This window comes from Podarcis raffonei, chromosome 6 (assembly GCF_027172205.1).
Source record: "Podarcis raffonei isolate rPodRaf1 chromosome 6, rPodRaf1.pri, whole genome shotgun sequence".
In the NCBI taxonomy this organism is placed as follows: Eukaryota; Metazoa; Chordata; class Lepidosauria; order Squamata; family Lacertidae; genus Podarcis; species Podarcis raffonei.
This window is the reverse complement of record NC_070607.1, coordinates 1,909,343-1,927,137: the sequence shown is the minus strand read 5'-3', so window position 1 is coordinate 1,927,137 and position 17,795 is coordinate 1,909,343. Positions and strand designations below refer to the sequence as shown.

The 17,795-nt window shown below is 44.3% G+C and overlaps 1 protein-coding gene across 4 annotated transcripts in view; it reads left to right on the top strand.

Annotated features, from left to right (window-relative positions):
* SMG7 (SMG7 nonsense mediated mRNA decay factor) overlaps positions 1-17,795 on the top strand; it is a 75,065-nt gene that overhangs the window by 29,268 nt on the left and 28,002 nt on the right. For all 4 annotated transcript variants that reach the window (XM_053391099.1, XM_053391103.1, XM_053391102.1 and 1 more), the window contains 7 exons: positions 2,501-2,672; positions 2,955-3,026; positions 3,763-3,913; positions 6,824-6,959; positions 8,652-8,814; positions 10,377-10,533; positions 15,656-15,726. In XM_053391099.1, coding sequence (XP_053247074.1) covers positions 2,501-2,672; positions 2,955-3,026; positions 3,763-3,913; positions 6,824-6,959; positions 8,652-8,814; positions 10,377-10,533; positions 15,656-15,726 — 922 coding nt within the window. The remainder of the gene's footprint in view (positions 1-2,500; positions 2,673-2,954; positions 3,027-3,762; positions 3,914-6,823; positions 6,960-8,651; positions 8,815-10,376; positions 10,534-15,655; positions 15,727-17,795) is intronic.

Below are 17,795 nucleotides of genomic sequence, written 5' to 3'. Positions count from 1 at the left end.
TGGAATTGGCGGAAATGACTGGCAGGATCCGAGACCAGGGAGAAGAGTCAGTGGAAGAAGACTGGAAGAAATTTAAAGACTATTTACAGAGACATTGTAAAATTAATGAATGTTAGAATGATGTTGGATTGAAATTAAGTGGTTTCTAGCTGAAATGGTATAAAAGAATATGAAAAAATGGTTTTTTATAAGTACAAATTTAAGGCTATAATAATTTAAGATTAAAGATCTGGGTAGAATAAAGAGGGAAAGAAACTGCTGAGCTAATAATAATAATAATAATAATTTATTATTTATACCCCGCCCATCTGGCTGGGCCTCCCCAGCCACTCTGGGCGGCTTCCATAAAAACCAAAAATACAGTAAAATATCACACGTTAAAAACTTCCCTGAACAGGGCTGCCTTAAGATGTCTTCTGAATGTCAGGTAGTTGTTTATCTCTTTGACATCAGCTGGAAGGGCGTTCCACAGGGCGGGCGCCACTACCGAGAAGGCCCTCTGCCTGGTTCCCTGTAGCTTTGCTTCTCGCAATGAGGGAACCGCCAGAAGGCCCTCGGCGCTGGACCTCAGCGTCCGGGCAGAATGATGGGGGTGGAGACGCTCCTTCAGGTATACTGGACCGAGGCCGTTTAGGGCTTTAAAGGTCAGCACCAACACTTTGAATTGTGCTCGGAAACGTACTGGGAGCCAATGTAGGTCTTTCAAGACCGGTGTTATATGGTCTCGGCGGCCGCCCCCAGTCACCAGTCTAGCTGCTGCATTCTGGATTAGTTGTAGTTTCCGAGTCACCTTCAAAGGTAGCCCCACGTAGAGCGCATTGCAGTAATCCAAGCGGGAGATAACCAGAGCATGCACCACTCTGGCGAGACAGTCCGCAGGCAGATAGGGTCTCAGCCTACGTACCAGATGGAGCTGGTAAACAGCTGCCCTGGACACAGATTTGACCTGTGCCTCCATGGACAGCTGTGAGTCCAAAATAACTCCCAGGCTGCGCACCTGGTCCTTCAGGGGCACAGTTACCCCATTCAGAACCAGGGAATCCTCCACACCTGCCCGCCTCCTGTCCCCCAAAAACAGTACTTCTGTCTTGTCAGGATTCAACCTCAATCTGTTAGCCGCCATCCATCCTCCAACCGCCTCCAGACACTCACACAGGACCTTCACCGCCTTCACTGGTTCTGATTTAAAAGAGAGGTAGAGCTGGGTATCATCCGCATACTGATGAACACCCAGCCCAAACCTCCTGATGATCTCTCCCAGCGGCTGCATGTAAATGTTGAAAAGCATGGGGGAGAGGACAGAACCCTGAGGCACCCCACAAGTGAGAGCCCAGGGGTCTGAACACTCATCCCCCACCACCACTTTCTGAACACGGCCCAGGAGGAAGGAGCGGAACCACTGTATGACAGTGCCCCCAGCTCCCAGCCCCTCAAGACGGTGCAGAAGGATGTTATGGTCGATGGTATCAAACGCCGCTGAGAGATCCAGCAGAACTAGGAAACAGCTCTCACCTTTGTCTCTAGCCCGCCGGAGATCATCAACCAGTGCGACCAAGGCAGTTTCAGTCCCATGATGAGGCCTGAATCCCGACTGGAAGGGATCCAAATGGTCCGCTTCTTCCAGGTGTGCCTGGAGTTGTTCGGCAACCGCTCGCTCAATCACCTTGCCCAAGAATGGAAGATTTGAGACTGGGCGATAGTTGGCCATCGTGGCCGCATCTAAAGATAATAAATTGAACTGGAATACAAAAAAGGGAGGTATGAGGAGGTCCGAGAACCAAGTAAATGAAAAATAATGTGATGAAAAGATTGATTGTTTTTAACTATTTTTATTTTGTATTTCTTCTTTTTTCTTTTTCTATTTTGTAATGTAAAAATCTTAATAAAATTTTTATAAAAAAATAAAAATAAAATTCAGTTGCTGTGGAACAGCAGTGGGAGAGGGCTGCTTGAATCTTCCCATAGGCACCTGGCTAGCTGCTGCAAAACAGGATGCTGGCCTTTGATCCAATCCAGAAGCACTTGCCTTTCGTTCTTACATGCATGTATATTCCATTTTGCTTTTGCAATATCTCTCTTTTGTAGAAACATTAGGTACCCTATGGATATAACTGATACTGAGTTAGACTATTGGTCTGCCTTGTTTGACATTGTCTCCTCATAACTGCTTGCATCTCTTCAAGGTCTGCCTCAGCCCTGCAGTCAGAGAGTCATTTAACTGGAAATGCCATGAATTGAATCAGACCTTCTGCATTCAAAGCATGTGTTTAGCCACTGACATAAGGCCTTTCCCCTAATATTAGCTGAGGAGAGGTGAAATGAGTTTAGAATGATACAACATGACCTCTGTGTCCTTTAGATTTTCATGAACTTCTAAATCTTATATAGAAGTGAAGGTGGGCTTAAGGATAACACTCAAAGTTGACCAATTCCTTCAGGCTTTTCTATCTGGTTGCTAGTTTTCCTATGACTATTAAAATTGATTTGTTTCTAATTTTAGCTACTGCAGGAGCTGTGCACAGTGTTTAATGTAGATTTGCCCTGTCGTGTGAAGTCCTCCCAACTGGGAATTATCAGCAATAAACAGACGCACACCAGCGCCATTGTGAAGCCACAATCTAGCTCCTGCTCATATATATGCCAGCACTGCCTTGTCCACCTTGGAGACATTGGTGAGTACCTTGAACACGGACAGTAGAATCTGCAGGAGGAAGTTATACATAAGCTGTGCAGTGACAGTGAAAAATAGAGTTTATGTCAAGTATTAATAGCAATATGTAATTGGAAGGAGAGAATAGGAGCACCTGCCAGGTTGGAGTAAACCAAGGCTCCTAGTCCAGCACTATGTACAATAATAGTCCACAACACCTATTTATTTTAAGAAACGGTGGGGTGTAGCACATTGACTAGTAGTGTAGAATGTTCTGTTTCAGCAATTCTTCTTGATTTTTCAGCTCGCTACAGAAATCAGACCAGCCAGGCTGAGTCCTACTACAGGCATGCAGCTCAGCTTGTCCCATCCAATGGTGAGTTTATGGAATGCAGTCTGTGTGGGTGAGTTTGCCAATTCTTGATCAGTTGTTTGCAGCATAATCCCACTGGTTCTGTGGAGCTTAGTGTGCATCTTCATACTCTACTTCAACACTGAACCCTATGGAAGAAGGATGTCCATATACCACATTAATTCTATGAGATTGGCAATAGATAACAGAGCTAAAATGTTCATACCTCATATCAACTGGATATTTATTTCATTATCATTCTTTCAATTTTTCTCTGTGTTTAATCCAGAGGGATCTCCATAGTGGCTTCCATTAAATAGTTTAATTGTATTTTATTATCTATTAAAACCACCTACATATTTCCTCCCTCTTCAGGAAAGCTCTGCCATTCCATTGCTTCCAGACATGTCCAGTCTCCTGCTCAGGCTCTTCCTTTCTGTTCCTCCACCCCCTAAGTGAACCCTTTCTTGAATCAGAAAAAGACTAGTGTTGCAGCTGGAGATGTGTCCCGTGGCACAACCTGCTAACTAACTACATGTCCCTTTGCTTCAGTAAGTTATAACAGGAATGTTAGCAAGCCAGTTTTTGAAGCAATCCTCATTACTGCATTAGGACTGACCTGCTTATTATTGACCATGGTCAAAAACTGTTACTCCAATAGTAGCTGCTGCCTAGAGTATGGTAAAATAACTGGGTTGTACTTACAGAGTGAGTCCTTTACTTTATCAGAAACTTTTCTTCCCTTTAAAAAAAACTTTAGGTCAGCCTTACAACCAGCTGGCTATTTTAGCATCCTCCAAAGGAGATCACCTGACCACAATTTTCTACTACTGCAGAAGCATTGCTGTGAAGTTCCCTTTCCCAGCTGCCTCTACTAACCTACAAAAAGCACTTTCTAAAGCACTGGAAAGGTAAGGCTAATATTTTCTAGGTAGTGAGATATCATTTATAAGCTTCAGGCTATTGCTACAATATAAATCTTTTCTCCAAGATGCTGCAATATTTATATATGTGTCTTTTATAAGTAGTTCTTAAAGAACATCAAGTAAGTAATTTCTTTTCCTCTGTGCCTCCTACAGGTTAATAGTAGCAACAAAACATTTATTCTGCCCCTGTGATTGTAAATTTGATATGACAGTGCCATTGAATTTTCACACAAATTAGTTACAGACAGGGCAAGGTTTTGTTATGTCAGTATACTTACGTTTTTGCAAAATGGGCTACAAGTATTTGCCTGAACACACAGTGGTTAAAAATAGAGGTGCAGGAGTGCATACAAGCTCTGCCGCCAGTGTCCCCACCCCAGACTCCTCTCAAACTTGTCAGAGTTCTTTATCATGTGACTGAAACCACCTTGGTTGTGCTGGCCAGTGATCTCCCATGGGCTAGGGACAGAGGTGAAAGCTGTTCCCTGGTTCTGGATTTCTCAACAGCTTTTGATACCACCATAGACCTCCTAAAAATCCTCAACAACTTTGACTCCCTAAAAAAAAACCACTCAGCCACTTTGGTAGATCACTGCCAGTTTTTTAATAGTGGGAGTAGATCTCAGTCTCTTGAAAGTTGGACATGTCTGATCTATATGAAGCCACTGGAGAGATAATCAGGGAGTTTGGGCTGGGTGCTCACCAGTACGCAGATGAATCCCAGCTGGACCTCTCGTTTAAATTGGAACCAGTGAAGGTTAAGAACATCCTGTGTGAGTGTCTGGAGGTGGTTGGAGGATGGATGGTGGTTAACGGATTGAGGTTGAATCCCGACAAGACAGAAGTACTGTTTCCGGGGGTCAGGTGTGGAGGACTCCCCCGTCCTGAATGGGGGTCACTGTGTCCTTGAAGGACGAGATCCATAGCTTGGGAGTCATTTTGGACTTGCAGCTGTCCTTGGAGTTGCAGGTTAATTTTGTTTCTAGGGTGGCTGTCTACCAGCTCCATCTGGTACGCCAGCTGAGACCCTGCTTGCCTGTGCTTTGTCTCTCCAGAGTGGTATATGCTCTGGTTATCTCCTGCTTGGACTACTGCAGTGCACTCTGTGTGGGGCTACCTTTGAAGGTGACTCAGAAACTACAACTAATCCAGAATGCGCCAGCTGGACTGGTGACTGGGAGCTTGCTTTTCACCTTCCTAACTCCATTGCTGAAGCCACTTCTCTATTTTATTCTGCAGCAACCACTTTCTCCCCCATGTCCACCCTTCCTCCCCTTTCTTTTGTGCAATTCCATTGTGCACAAACCACCCCCATAGTAACTTCCTGCATCTTTCTCCCCCATACACAATGGAACCACTAAGCACCATTTTCACCTTCCACCAAGTTATAAAGCCACCACCCCATCCTGTTCTTCAGGCCCTTTCATGCCCCTGCTTTCATTCCCCCTACTCATTTATTTCAAGCCCCCTTTGTGCCCTCTTTCTCACATTTTCCCTCCACACTCCTTTTTTCATGTCTTCCTTACAGAGATCACCCCATTTTTTTTGTCTTCTCCCTCATATTGTGCTGCCCCCGTGTGTGTGTGTGTGTGTGTGTGCGCACACACACACACACACACACACACACACACACACACACAACACAATCACTTTCACCCTCTTCTATTTCTTCCTTCCTCCTTTCTTAACTGCCCCTGGCACCCCCATTTCCATACCTCTTCCTGTTCCCTTCTGTGCAGCCTCCTTCATGCATGCACACAATACTGCCATATGTCACTGTATCCTTAAGATTAATAGAATATTAGCTTGTTCATTTAGAGAAGGTTAATTTCAGCTGATGTTGGCATTCATCTGTCTTGAGGGACAATGGAGTGCACTTCCAGGGGTGAAGTCAGACTGCGGGAGAATCACAGCATCTTTTGTAGCTGCGGAGACCAGTAACTTGTAACTGCTTGCTCCCACATTGTTTTTGGTGTGTTAGCCGCACCAAAGTGACCTCTTTGGGGCACAAGCTATAGCTTCTAAATTACTTCATTGAATCTGGAACTTTATGTATGAAGACAACACATGATACCAGAAGTGAAAAATGTGTGGGAAGGTACTATGGAATATTTGGGTGGATGGGTATATCCTCACAGCTCCTTTATGCCCCTCCCATATTCTCAGGGTCTTGCTTTATCCAAACCTCTGCTGCCATTTTAAAACCTGCCTTATCTTTTGCTTCCCCTCCACTACCCTGACTTCATGCAAATCCAGGATTGTGATGTAACACTCCAAATCCTCCAAAGGGGATGGGACAATGACAGCTTTATATTTTTATGTCTATAGGAAGATTGGTAAATGCACAAACTTGTCTATATGAATGTATTTCCACCTACTTACTTGCATTTCCAAGTGGTGTACATAAAAACAATCCACAGAAAATGAACAAACAACAACAATTTTATTATTTATACCCTGCCCATCTGGCCGGGTTTCCCCAGCCACACTGGGCGGCTTACAGTAAACCAAATGCTACCTTAAAATGCCTGCTGGAGTGGTTAATTCCCAACAGTGAAGTGTTTTCTGCTGGATGGAGGCAACTTTTATTATTACTGCTTCTAGATTGTTGTCTGGAGAACACAGCATGCCCTCAGGTTACACAGAGTGGCTGTCTGTGGTCTACACAAATGACTGAATTCTTTTAATTTGAGAGTTTCTAAATGTTAATACTGCTTTTTATCATCAGTGCAGTTGTCTTGGGAAAAACTATCAATCACAGCTACAGCCTCTCCTGTTTCAGAGACGCCAACTTTCTTAAAAGAGGGTGCTAGTCAGCAGTATGCATTTGTTTTTGTGCCAGGGTTAGCTTTACAAAGACTAAAATATGTGTGTTTTTTATCTCCTTAATTGCAGTCGTGATGAGGTGAAGACTCAGTGGGGAGTGTCTGATTTCATTAAGGCATTTATAAAATTCCATGGCCATGTGTATCTGAGTAAGAACTTGGAGAAATTGAACCCTCTCCGTGAGAAATTAGAGGAGCAGTTCAAGGTTGGTTTCACAAGATGTGCCCTGCTTTTCATGCTGAATCATAGAACTATACAGTTGGCAGGAACCACGAGGGTCATCAAGCCCAGCCCCCTGCAATGCAGGAATCTTTTGCCCAAGGTGGGGCTTGAACCCACAACCCAGAGATTAAGAGTCTCAGGCTCCACCAACTGAGCTATCCAGCAGCTCGTGTGGGGACTGGTACTTTGTTCCCTTGCTCTGAAGGAACACAGATGCTCCTTTTATTTATCGCCCACCCCGTGCTTCTTAAAAATCTGGTAAGAATGCATTGATCCATGTTCTTTTGTGACTGAAATAAGATTAATAAGGGCTTGAACCATGAGCCTTGTGGAGTGTCCCACTTATGGAGTGTCTATCAGTAGTAAGAAATCATAAGTGAAAGACTAATTCTTTCTTGTATTTTTTCCCTCCCATTGGCTGATTGAACTGAAATTGTACTCCTCCTCCTGATTTTGGGTCTGGCCTACTGGTTCTTTCTTCTTAGCTTTTTATTAGTGTTAAAAGTGCTTAGGGTTCTGTTTTGTTGTGGTAGTGCACGTTGCCTTGAATACAGGTTTCTTGTAGAAAGACTATTATTAAACTTCAATAGCAATAATTATAAATATCAAGCACACAAGCCCAAGGGAAAAAATGCTTTTGTATTCAAAATTGAAGTGCATGCAGGAGTACTAGGTCACACATTGAGACTTTGTGGTAAGGTTTATGATGGTTGCCCCTATGCAACTTGGAAGGCGAGTGAAGTACAGATCGAATAGGATAACAAAATGCCATTTCCACATGTTGAATTCATGGTCTAAGTGCATTAATGCGGCAGCAGTGCTTTGTCCAGCCTGGGCTAGATACTAGGAAAAGCACTGCAATTCTACCGTACTTGCACACAGGAGAACAGTGTGCATAAGTGTGACAATTACAGCAGTGATTATTCCAGCTGGAATTTGAAGTCCTAGCCAGAAAGTGCACCGTGGCAATTAGTCTGGCTTGCTATCTCATGCATGCACCTCTGTTCTCCAGACCCCAGGCAAAGCTGTTAAATATGGAGCAAAGAGTTGAGCTAGATGAGCCTGACATTTCCGCATGTCCAGACCAGGGACAGAACATCTTTGGCCCTTAGGTGTTGTTGGACTCCTATCAGCCTGCAGAGCGAGTAGTCATGAATGATGGGAGTAGTACCTATAGTCCAGGAGTAGCCAATGTGGTCCTGGAGTGGTAAAGGTTCCCTCATCCCTAGTATCATCTGTCAGCAGGACAGATTGTGGATTGCCACTTTCTCCATAAGTGTGAAACATCAGAAACTAGCAACATGCCCATTGTTGCAACTGTTGAGGGTGTGAGTGGAAGGGAGATTCATACATTGCAAGGAATTAGGGAGCCAGGGAATAAAATAATTCCCTGCACTGCTCAGATATATATTGCATCCACCTGTGTTGATTCCTGTCTGAAGACCACCCAGAGGTAGGCACCAGGCAGCAGGTTTCGCCCTTTTTGCACAATGCTCATCCCATAAAAGCATGTGGCAGCCATGCACTTCTGTGAGAAAAAGCAAAGAGGTGCCTCAAAAGACACCATTAGGGCAAGGCGACACCTATAGTCAGTGTCCTTACTCACCAGCAGTCAAGCCTGTTCCTATATGCATTGTCCCATTCTGAGGTGTATGTTCTTCCTTTTTTGTTACAGAGGCTGCTGTTCCAAAAAACCTTTAATTCTCAGCAGTTAGTCCACATTACCGTCATCAACCTGTTTCAGTTGCATCACTTACGAGACTTTAGCAATGAGACTGAGCAGCACAGTTACAGTCAGGATGAACAGCTCTGCTGGACACAGTTGCTGGCTCTATTCAGTAAGTACTAAAGCTGACAGATCTTGGAGCAAAACCTATCCTCTTGTGCTGCAAGGCTTTAAGGATGATTGTTACATAGTCAAGTCTGCTGGAAACTAGATATGAGATTCTAGGTTAGTTCACTTGTTGACGACTAGTCAATTTCTCTTGAGCCACACGAGGAGGAGGAGGAAGAGATGCTGCGCTTGCAAGATAACTGTCCAGCCAGGTGATTCAAATAGTTACTGTTTTATGGGACAGGATGGGAAATAGTAAATTAGAAGCATCCTGTTGCTCCTAGTGACGTTAACTGTTTCTGAGCTGCTTCTGTGGTGGCTGGAATAGCATCAACAACTCTTAATACCTCCCCCACCGCCTTTGCCTGTTAGGAAGAGAAGTAGGGTGATCACACAACCTGAAGTCTGCCCATCCCTGCCCCAGCTTAGTGGGGATCCCGAATGCAACAGTATCGGAACACCCATGAGCTGTCCATAGCTCTCTTACTATCAGAAAACGCTTTAAATGTATTCATGTCCAAATCAATGTGTTATAGTCTAACTGTGTACCCATGAAATCAGCTTGTAGACTCAAGTTCTTCCCAGGTGCCACATATACTGGGTTGCACACGTATAACTCTACGACACAGCGGCAATAGCTGCTGTCCAGCTTTTGATAAATAAAAGTTTGGTTTGTAACATTATTATTATTAATTATTTGTACAGTGGTACCTCGGGTTACATACACTTCAGGTTACATACGCTTCAGGTTACAGACTCCGCTAACCCAGAAATAGTACCTCGGGTTAAGAACTTTGCTTCAGGATGAGAACAGAAATCGTGCTCTGGCAGCGCGGCAGCAGCAGGAGGTCCCATTAGCTAAGGTGGTGCTTCAGGTTAAGAACAGTTTCAGGTTAAGAATGGACCTCCAGAACGAATTAAGTACTTAACCCGAGGTACCACTGTATACTGTACTTCATCTGTACATCTCAGGGGTTCACAGCATACAAATATAAGATGCAAGATAAAAACAAAAAATACATAATAAAAACAATAACCCCTCCCCCTTTAACCTGTATGGTGTACTTGGTAAAAAGTAAATTGAAACCACATTGTACAGTGGTACCTCGGGTTAAGAACTTAATTCGTTCTGGAGGTCCGTTCTTAACCTGAGGTACCACTTTAGCTAATCGGGCCTCCTGCTGCCACCACACAATTTCTGTTCCCATCATGAAACAAAGTTCATACCCTGAGGTACTATTTCTGGGTTAGTGGAGTCTGTAACCTGAAGTGTCTGTAACCCGAGGTATCACTGTATAGTATTAACTAGTGATTGAAAGGACTGTAACCCACTAAATGCTATATGTCTGAAACATTTATGCAGTCATCTTTGCCTTCTGTTGATGAGGACCTAATTTTTTGCTATCTGCTGCCTGCATATTGTCTTTTTAAAGTGTTTTTCACAGGGAAACCTAATCCAACTCTGCCCCTTGAGAACTGGGGTTGGATAAAGTAGCAAAGTGAGGTAGCATACCCAAATGTATAATGCTTGCTGATCATCATAAGAGCATATATCTTTTCTTCCAGTGTCTTTTCTTGGAATCCTGTGCAAGTGTCCTCTCCAGAATGATTACCAGGAAGAGTCTTGGGGTTCCTATCCCCTTCCTGCACTTAAAGTCTCAATGGACTGGCTGAAACTTAGACCCAGCGTATTTCAGGAAGCTGTGGTTGATGAAAGACAATAGTGAGTCTTGTGTTTTCATGGGTGTCTCCCCCCCCCCCCCGTTTGTCATTTGGATGAAATGGTGTACCAATGAAGAATTTGTGATAGAAGTTGGACATTTGAATAGGTGCTAGTATAGCAAACTGACATGAGTTTTGAACTGGAAGTCCCTGGTACATATCTTGTCTCTGCTGTGAACATTCTTCGGTGGTCCTAGGCAAGCCACCACATTTTACTTGCAACCCTGTATCTGCAATATCTGCAAAACATTTCAGGGTGGTGGTAAGGATTACTGAGCCAATGAATACACAGGTTTATACTTATTTCCTTTGTAGGGACGCGGGTGGCGCTGTGGGTCAAACCACAGAGCCTAGGACTTGCCGATCAGAAGGTCGGCGGTTGGAATCCCCATGACGGGGTGAGCTCCCGTTGTTCAGTCCCTGCTCCTGCCAACCTAGCAGTTCAAAAGCACGTCAAAGTGCAAGTAGATAAATAGGTTCCACTCCTGCGGGAAGGTAAAAGGCATTTCCGTGCGCTGCTCTGGTTCGCCAGAAGCGGCTTAGTCATGCTGGCCACATTACCCGGAATCTGTACGCCGGCTCCCTCAGCCAATAAAGCGAGATGAGCGCCGCAACCCCAGAGTCGGTCACGACTGGACCTAATGGTCAGGGGTCCCTTTACCTTTACCTTACTTCCTCTGGAACTGCTTCCGAGTGCTAACTGGGCCTATAACAGAAGTTGTCAGTAAGGGTGGGGATCACTGCAACCTTCAGTTCTGTGTGAGCTAACTGCTCCCTGAATCTTACCTGCTTTTCAGAAGCACCCCCACCCATGGTCTCCAGCGTCATACCCATTTGTTAGCAATGTGTTTTGGACCCAGCAGCACAGATAATTTTATCCTGTTCCAGCAGGATAAATAACCCAGTCAGTTCCAGAAGCAGGATACATTCTTCCACTTGCTTCCAAGGTTCTTCAATACTCACTGTTTTTCTATACCTCTCTCCTAAAATATGCTATTTATTCTAGGCAGCCACTACAGTGATTACTTGCCTGAGTGATACTGTGAGTTTGACCTAGGCTGGGAAAGTAGTTTTCTAAAGTGTTTTCCTGAGTCAGAATTTCCAGCCACCAATGTGGCACTTACTCTCCCTGAATGGAGATGGTGGCTATCATATGTGTGCAGTACTAGTTGTTTGACTTATATGCCACCTTCGTTCCATGATGGCATTCAGTTTGGTTTAAATAGTGTTTCCCAGCAATCTCCCATCCTGGTGCTAAGCAGACCTGCTTAGCTTCAACAGGTTGGGACACTGTTATTGCCTTCATTTTAAATGTTTACGGCTTATTCTCTAACAAGTATGTAAAGCCTACATCACGTTAGAGTGTGTCCCAGAGTGTGTGTTTGTTTGGTTTCCACACCTGTGTTGAATATTTTCACATTAAATGTAACCTTGGGCTGAGGCCTATTCACATAAGGTCCTGTATTCTTCAGGGACGCGGGTGGCGCTGTGGGTAAAAGCCTCAACGCCTAGGACTTGCCGATCAAAAGGTCGACGGTTTGAATCCCCGCGGCGGGGTGCGCTCCCGTCGCTCGGTCCCAGCGCCTGCCAACCTAGCAGTTTGAAAGCACCCTTGGGTGCAAGTGGATAAATAGGGACCGCTTACCAGCGGGAAGGTAAACGGCGTTCCGTGTGCTGCGCTGGCTCGACAGATGCAGCTTGTCACGCTGGCCACGTGACCCGGAAGTGTCTGCGGACAGCGCTGGCCCCCGGCCTCTTAAGCGAGATGGGCGCGCAACCCTAGAGTCTGTCAAGACTGGCCCGTACGGGCAGGGGTACCTTTACCTTTACCTGTATTCTTAGGCTTAAAGCATGTAGTTGTTAGGATGTTGTTGGCATCTGTCTGTCTCGAGAGAGAGAATGGAGTGCGCCTCTGGGGGTGAAGTCAAACTGCTGTGTTTACAGCACTGAAGTGACCTCCCCAGGGAGCAAGCCTGACCAGTGTGTATGGAGGTCCTGGGCTGCCCAGACAACAAGATCCCCCTCTCAGCCTCACAAGAAACAGAACCATCCAACTGTCTTAGCAACTCCACTCTGGATAGCCTGAAGATACCTCACAAGGCAGGATAGTTTTAGGATCAGTGTGTTCCATCTCCTAGAGGGGCTACCTTCCCAGGATGGTGAGCCCCAACTGCCCCTTGTTAGGGTCCATAAATATGGGAAACAACTGCCCTTGTACGTAGCTCCAATGGCAATGTTATACGCTTATCTGTGAGTGCATGCCCAATAATTAAGGTGGGCAGTTGTGATGCTTCCCCACTGTAATCGACTCTAAATATCTAGAGGCACATCCACAGTGCCTTGTGCCAGTGTGGGAGACTTCCTGTACTTGATATATGTGCTATAATAATCATCCCCTGGTCCAGAAGTTGTTGGCAATTGTGTAGTCTTTTTGAGGATATTCTGGCTGGCTGTACTCATTCAAGGAGATGCTTATTAAATAGATACAGCTGGGGGTGGGGGCGGGGGCGGCGGGGCAGCAATTTGCTAAAGACTGGGTGATAGCACCTTAATCAACACTGCTTATTCCACTATGTGGTTCTGAAACCTGACCTGAAGAGCGTGCATCACTGTAGGTGACATCTTGTAGTGCACCACACTTTATGTTCTATATAAAGCACAAATTACATACTTTGTTTACACTCTGGATGTTTCCTAATAAGCTGGCTTCCTCAATTACAGCAATTACGTTTGATTTGTTTTACTCGGAGTGTGTGTGTTTCAGCACTGGTGGTAGTACTTAATATGTACAGATGGAAGTTTAAAGGGAAATTTTGATGGCTAGATTATAATGTGTTGCAGAAGTGTATGTAGCCTTACTCAGTAGGAGAAGTTCACCGTGACTCTTGAAGGTTGTGAGAAAAGCAGGTAAAGTAGATACAAAAGTATAAAGGGAGAGGATAGAAAATAAAACCAGGGTTTCTGCTCCTGGTTGCAAGCTCATTGTCATGCTACTTTTGCTTCAGAAGTGTTAGTGGAAGCTATAGTGCTCGTCTCTCCAGTGCTTCCCAAGACTATCCATGCTAATGCTAACAGCTGAAGCTACAGTTACTCCTAAAGTAACCCTCCCCTCCCCACCCCACCCCCCTTTTTTGTAAATGTGCATAATTTTGAATCATCTAGCCTGCCGTATTTTAAAATTTAGCATAGAATTGGATTTGCTCAGAAACATAATCCTGAAGCTACAGCATTTTAGACTGCATGACGGGGAGATAAGAGAGGCATGGCCCTTGCTTTCCACATTCTGACTGGCTGTTAATGATCATTTAAACACTAAAGGTAAAGGGACCCCTGACCATTAGGTCCAGTCGTGACCGACTCTGGGGTTGCAGCACTCATCTCGCTTTATTGGCCGAGGGAGCTGGCATACAGCTTCCGGGTCATGTGGCCAGCATGACTAAGCCGCTTCTGGCGAACCAGAGCAGCGCACAGAAATGCCGTTTACCTTCCCGCCAGAGCGGTACCTATTTATCTACTTGCACTTTGACGTGCTTTTGAACTGCTAGGTTGGCAGAAGCTGGGACCGAGCAACGGGAGCTCACCCCGTCACGGGGATTCGAACCGCCGACCTTCTGATCGGCAAGTCCTAGGCTGTGTGGTTTAACCCACAGCACCACCCGCGTCCCATTTAAACACTACTTAAAGGCAATTTCTGACAAATGTTGGATTATTTTCTTTTCAAGTGCCCCCTGAACTGTTGTAGAATTTCAGTCCTTCTCTGGAGGATATTTGGTGAAATGACCTCCCCAATTTTGCCATGTGCAAAATTTGGATGCCACTGTGCATCCAGTTGTAATATTTTAACGTCATTGAAGGAAGCAATGGGATTGGCGCCTCCTCCTTCCAGCCCTCAGCTCCTAGCCCATCACTTCCTTCATCCACCAGTACAAACAGTAGAGTTTCATACATTAATTAACCTGAAATCTCTGAGTTTTCTGAGAACAACTGTTTTAGAATTTCCCATGTGTGCGCACAAGTATTGGATGCCCTACCCCACTGCCATTTCCACTAGTGCCCACATACAGTGTGGAGAATTCTGGAAGGCCTTATCATTCAGGTTCACTCTTCATCCCGCTCTGAGGGTGCAGTATGCTTTGTAAACATGAGGTTCGGGACATGCTTTGCAAAGTTAAAGATAAAATAACAAGATTAAAAGATACAACCACAAACTTAGCTATTCCAAATCAGCATTATAAAGCAATGACCAAGCTAAAACAATCAAGAGTTTTAAAAGCTTAGGAAAGTAAATGCTTGATGTCAAAATGCCATCAACATAGGTGCCAGGGCTACATAGTTAAAATATTTAGGTGTATACCTTAAAATGTAGAATGTGAATGCAGTGCATGTTTGTAGATACATGCATCATACAGTTGTCGGGGAGCAATGGCAAGCAGAGGTATGTGTCTGCATAATTTGTGACATGACTAACTCTGCATTACCAGTCATATTCTTAAATGAAACAAGAACAAACTCAATTGGGTTGATGCTGTCCACATCTTGCTTCCAACAGGATCTTCATTAAACCTGGCTTTTGAAACAGCTTTCAGTACTTTTTGACTGTGTAACTTGCAAGTAAACAAAGCTATAAACCTTCCAAAGTCAAATTGATATTCTGCAAAAGAGAGTCACAAAGCCTTCCCATTACAAGATGCTACATTATATACAATCATGAGGTCTGGCAGCAATTCCATTTCATTCAGCCTTGTAAAACAGAATTCTTCCACTTGACGCCTGCATGTAACAGTCTTTGGTTGTTTTTGTTCCATGTGGTTGCCAGTGTTTGGGCATTCCATAAAATTCTACTAGTGTGTTAATGTTTAGGGCAAATAGTGAGCTGGCACAATCCAGAAAAGGAAATTTGCAAAGGCTGTTCTTAGTAAGAGGAGATGTAATATGTAACAACAAGGGCACTGTGGGTATTGCAGATAAAATATGGATTTGGAGAAGACCTGATAGACCGGAAGTGGAGGTAGCAGAGGCTGTTCAGGCACAGAGGGAAGTGTATCGAAGGAAGGAGCGGGAGAGCTGTGAAAGCAACCATTGGCATATTACACAAATTTAAAATTGCTCTTCTTGCCTTGCAGTATTTGGCCTTGGCTGATTTCCCTGCTAAATAGTTTTCAGCCTCACGAGGAAGACCTCTCCTGCCCTAATGGTAAGGTATTCAGGTTTAAATTACTGTGTTGGTAAATAAGACCAAGAACAGTCTCCCTAGGGAGGCTGTGAACTTCCTTTCCTTTGAGGTTTTTAAGCAGAGGTTGGATGGCCATCTGTCATGGATGCTGTAGCTGGGATTCCTACATTGGAGGGGTTGGAAATAGATGATCCTTGAGGCACCTTCCAACTCTACAATTATTTGATTCTGTCTTATTTGTCCATAGCCTGATGATTGCAGCCTGATGTACACTGCTTAGACAACTGTGGTTGATCAGTGTGCAAATAATTGAAATAAATGTTGAAATAAATTATCAGCTTGTGGTAATGCAGAGGTAGGTTTATTCACTGGTAGCACTGGTGCTATAGAATCTGTATTGACATTCTACAGTCTTTTGAAGATGCCCCTGATTACACACACAATTTTCTTTTTTAAAAATAATAATAATAATTGATTAGAGTAAAAACAGCACCTTAGGTAGTACATTCATTTTAATGGTTGAGATTCTGCCCAACAGTGAAAGCTTCATCCAACCCCAAATCTCCAATTCTTTCTTGATGTCTTTCCATAGTTTAATATAATTACCTTGAAATAAATTGAGATACCTCACTGTCAGCCAAATCCCCATATATTTTACTTTTTAACCTATTTTTAGGCGTATCTTTTCTAGGGTCTTTTTTGACTGCTCATCCATGCTTTTAACCAACATTTTTGTTTTATCTGTATATATTTTGAAACCCGTGCAGATTGATCAGTATTGTTTTTGTTTAGTTGTTTAGTCGTGTCCGCCTCTTCGTGACCCCATGGACCAGAGCACGCCAGGCACTCTGTCTTCCACTGCCTCCTGCAGTTTGGTCAAACTCATGCTTCGAGAACACTATCCAACCATCTCGTCCTCTGTCGTCCCCTTCTCCTTGTGCCCTCCATCTTTCCCAACATCAGGGTCTTTTCCAGGGAGTCTTCTCTTCTCATGAGGTGGCCAAAGGATTGGAGCCTCAGCTTCAGGATCTGTCCTTCCAGTGAGCACTCAGGGCTGATTTCCTTAAGAATGGATCGATTTGATCTTCTTGCAGTCCATGGGACTCTCAAGAGTCTCCTCCAGCACCATAATTCAAAGGCATCAATTTTTCGGCGATCAGCCTTCTTTATGGTCCAGCTTTCACTTCCATACATCACTACTCAGAAAACCATAGCTTTAACTATATGGACCTTTGTCAGCAAGGAGATGTCTCTGCTTTTTAAGATGCTGTCTCTTAATTTCGTGACTGCTGTCACCATCTGCAGTGATCATGGAGCCCAGGAAAGTAAAATCTCTCACTGCCTCCATTTCTTCCCCTCCTATTTGCCAGGAGGTGATGGGACCAGTGCCCATGATCTTAGTTTTTTTGATGTTGAGCTTCAGACCATATTTTGCTGTCTCTTTTTTCAACCTTATTAAGAGGTTCTTTAATTCCTCCTCAGTTTCTGCTATCAAAGTTGTGTCATCTGCATATCAGAGGTTGTTGATATTTCTGTTGGGATACTGCCAGGGAGATGGGGGCATCAGGCAGGCCCCCAGCTGGCTCTAGCCCTGGCTAGCAGCCGGGCGATCTCCAGTACAGCATCAATCAGCGACACGAGCCTCAGATACGTTTAGAGACTCGGCATTCTCTTATCAGCAGAGTGAATAAATCTTCTCACAGTGGAAGAGGCAGACAGAGTCATGTGTAAGCATTATTTACAGGCGTTTATTCAGCATAGTTCAGGAACAAAGGAAAAACATGTCTGCTTCCCTTCGTGTCCAAGCACAACAGCAGCAACACAAAAGCAATATATAAACGGAAGTTCCCAGCAAGCCTGTGCTGGAAGTAAACAGGCATGTGACAGACAACAGTCATGCCTCTTCCCTTTTAAGGTGGAACAGAACTATATGCTAACAGTTTCTTCCGGCAATCTTAATTCCGGCTTGTGATTCATCCAATCCAGTCTTTCGCATGATGAATTCTGCATAAAGGTTAAATAAGCAGGGAGACAATATACAGCCTTGTCGTACTCCTTTCCCAATTTTGAACCAATCATTTGTTCCATAT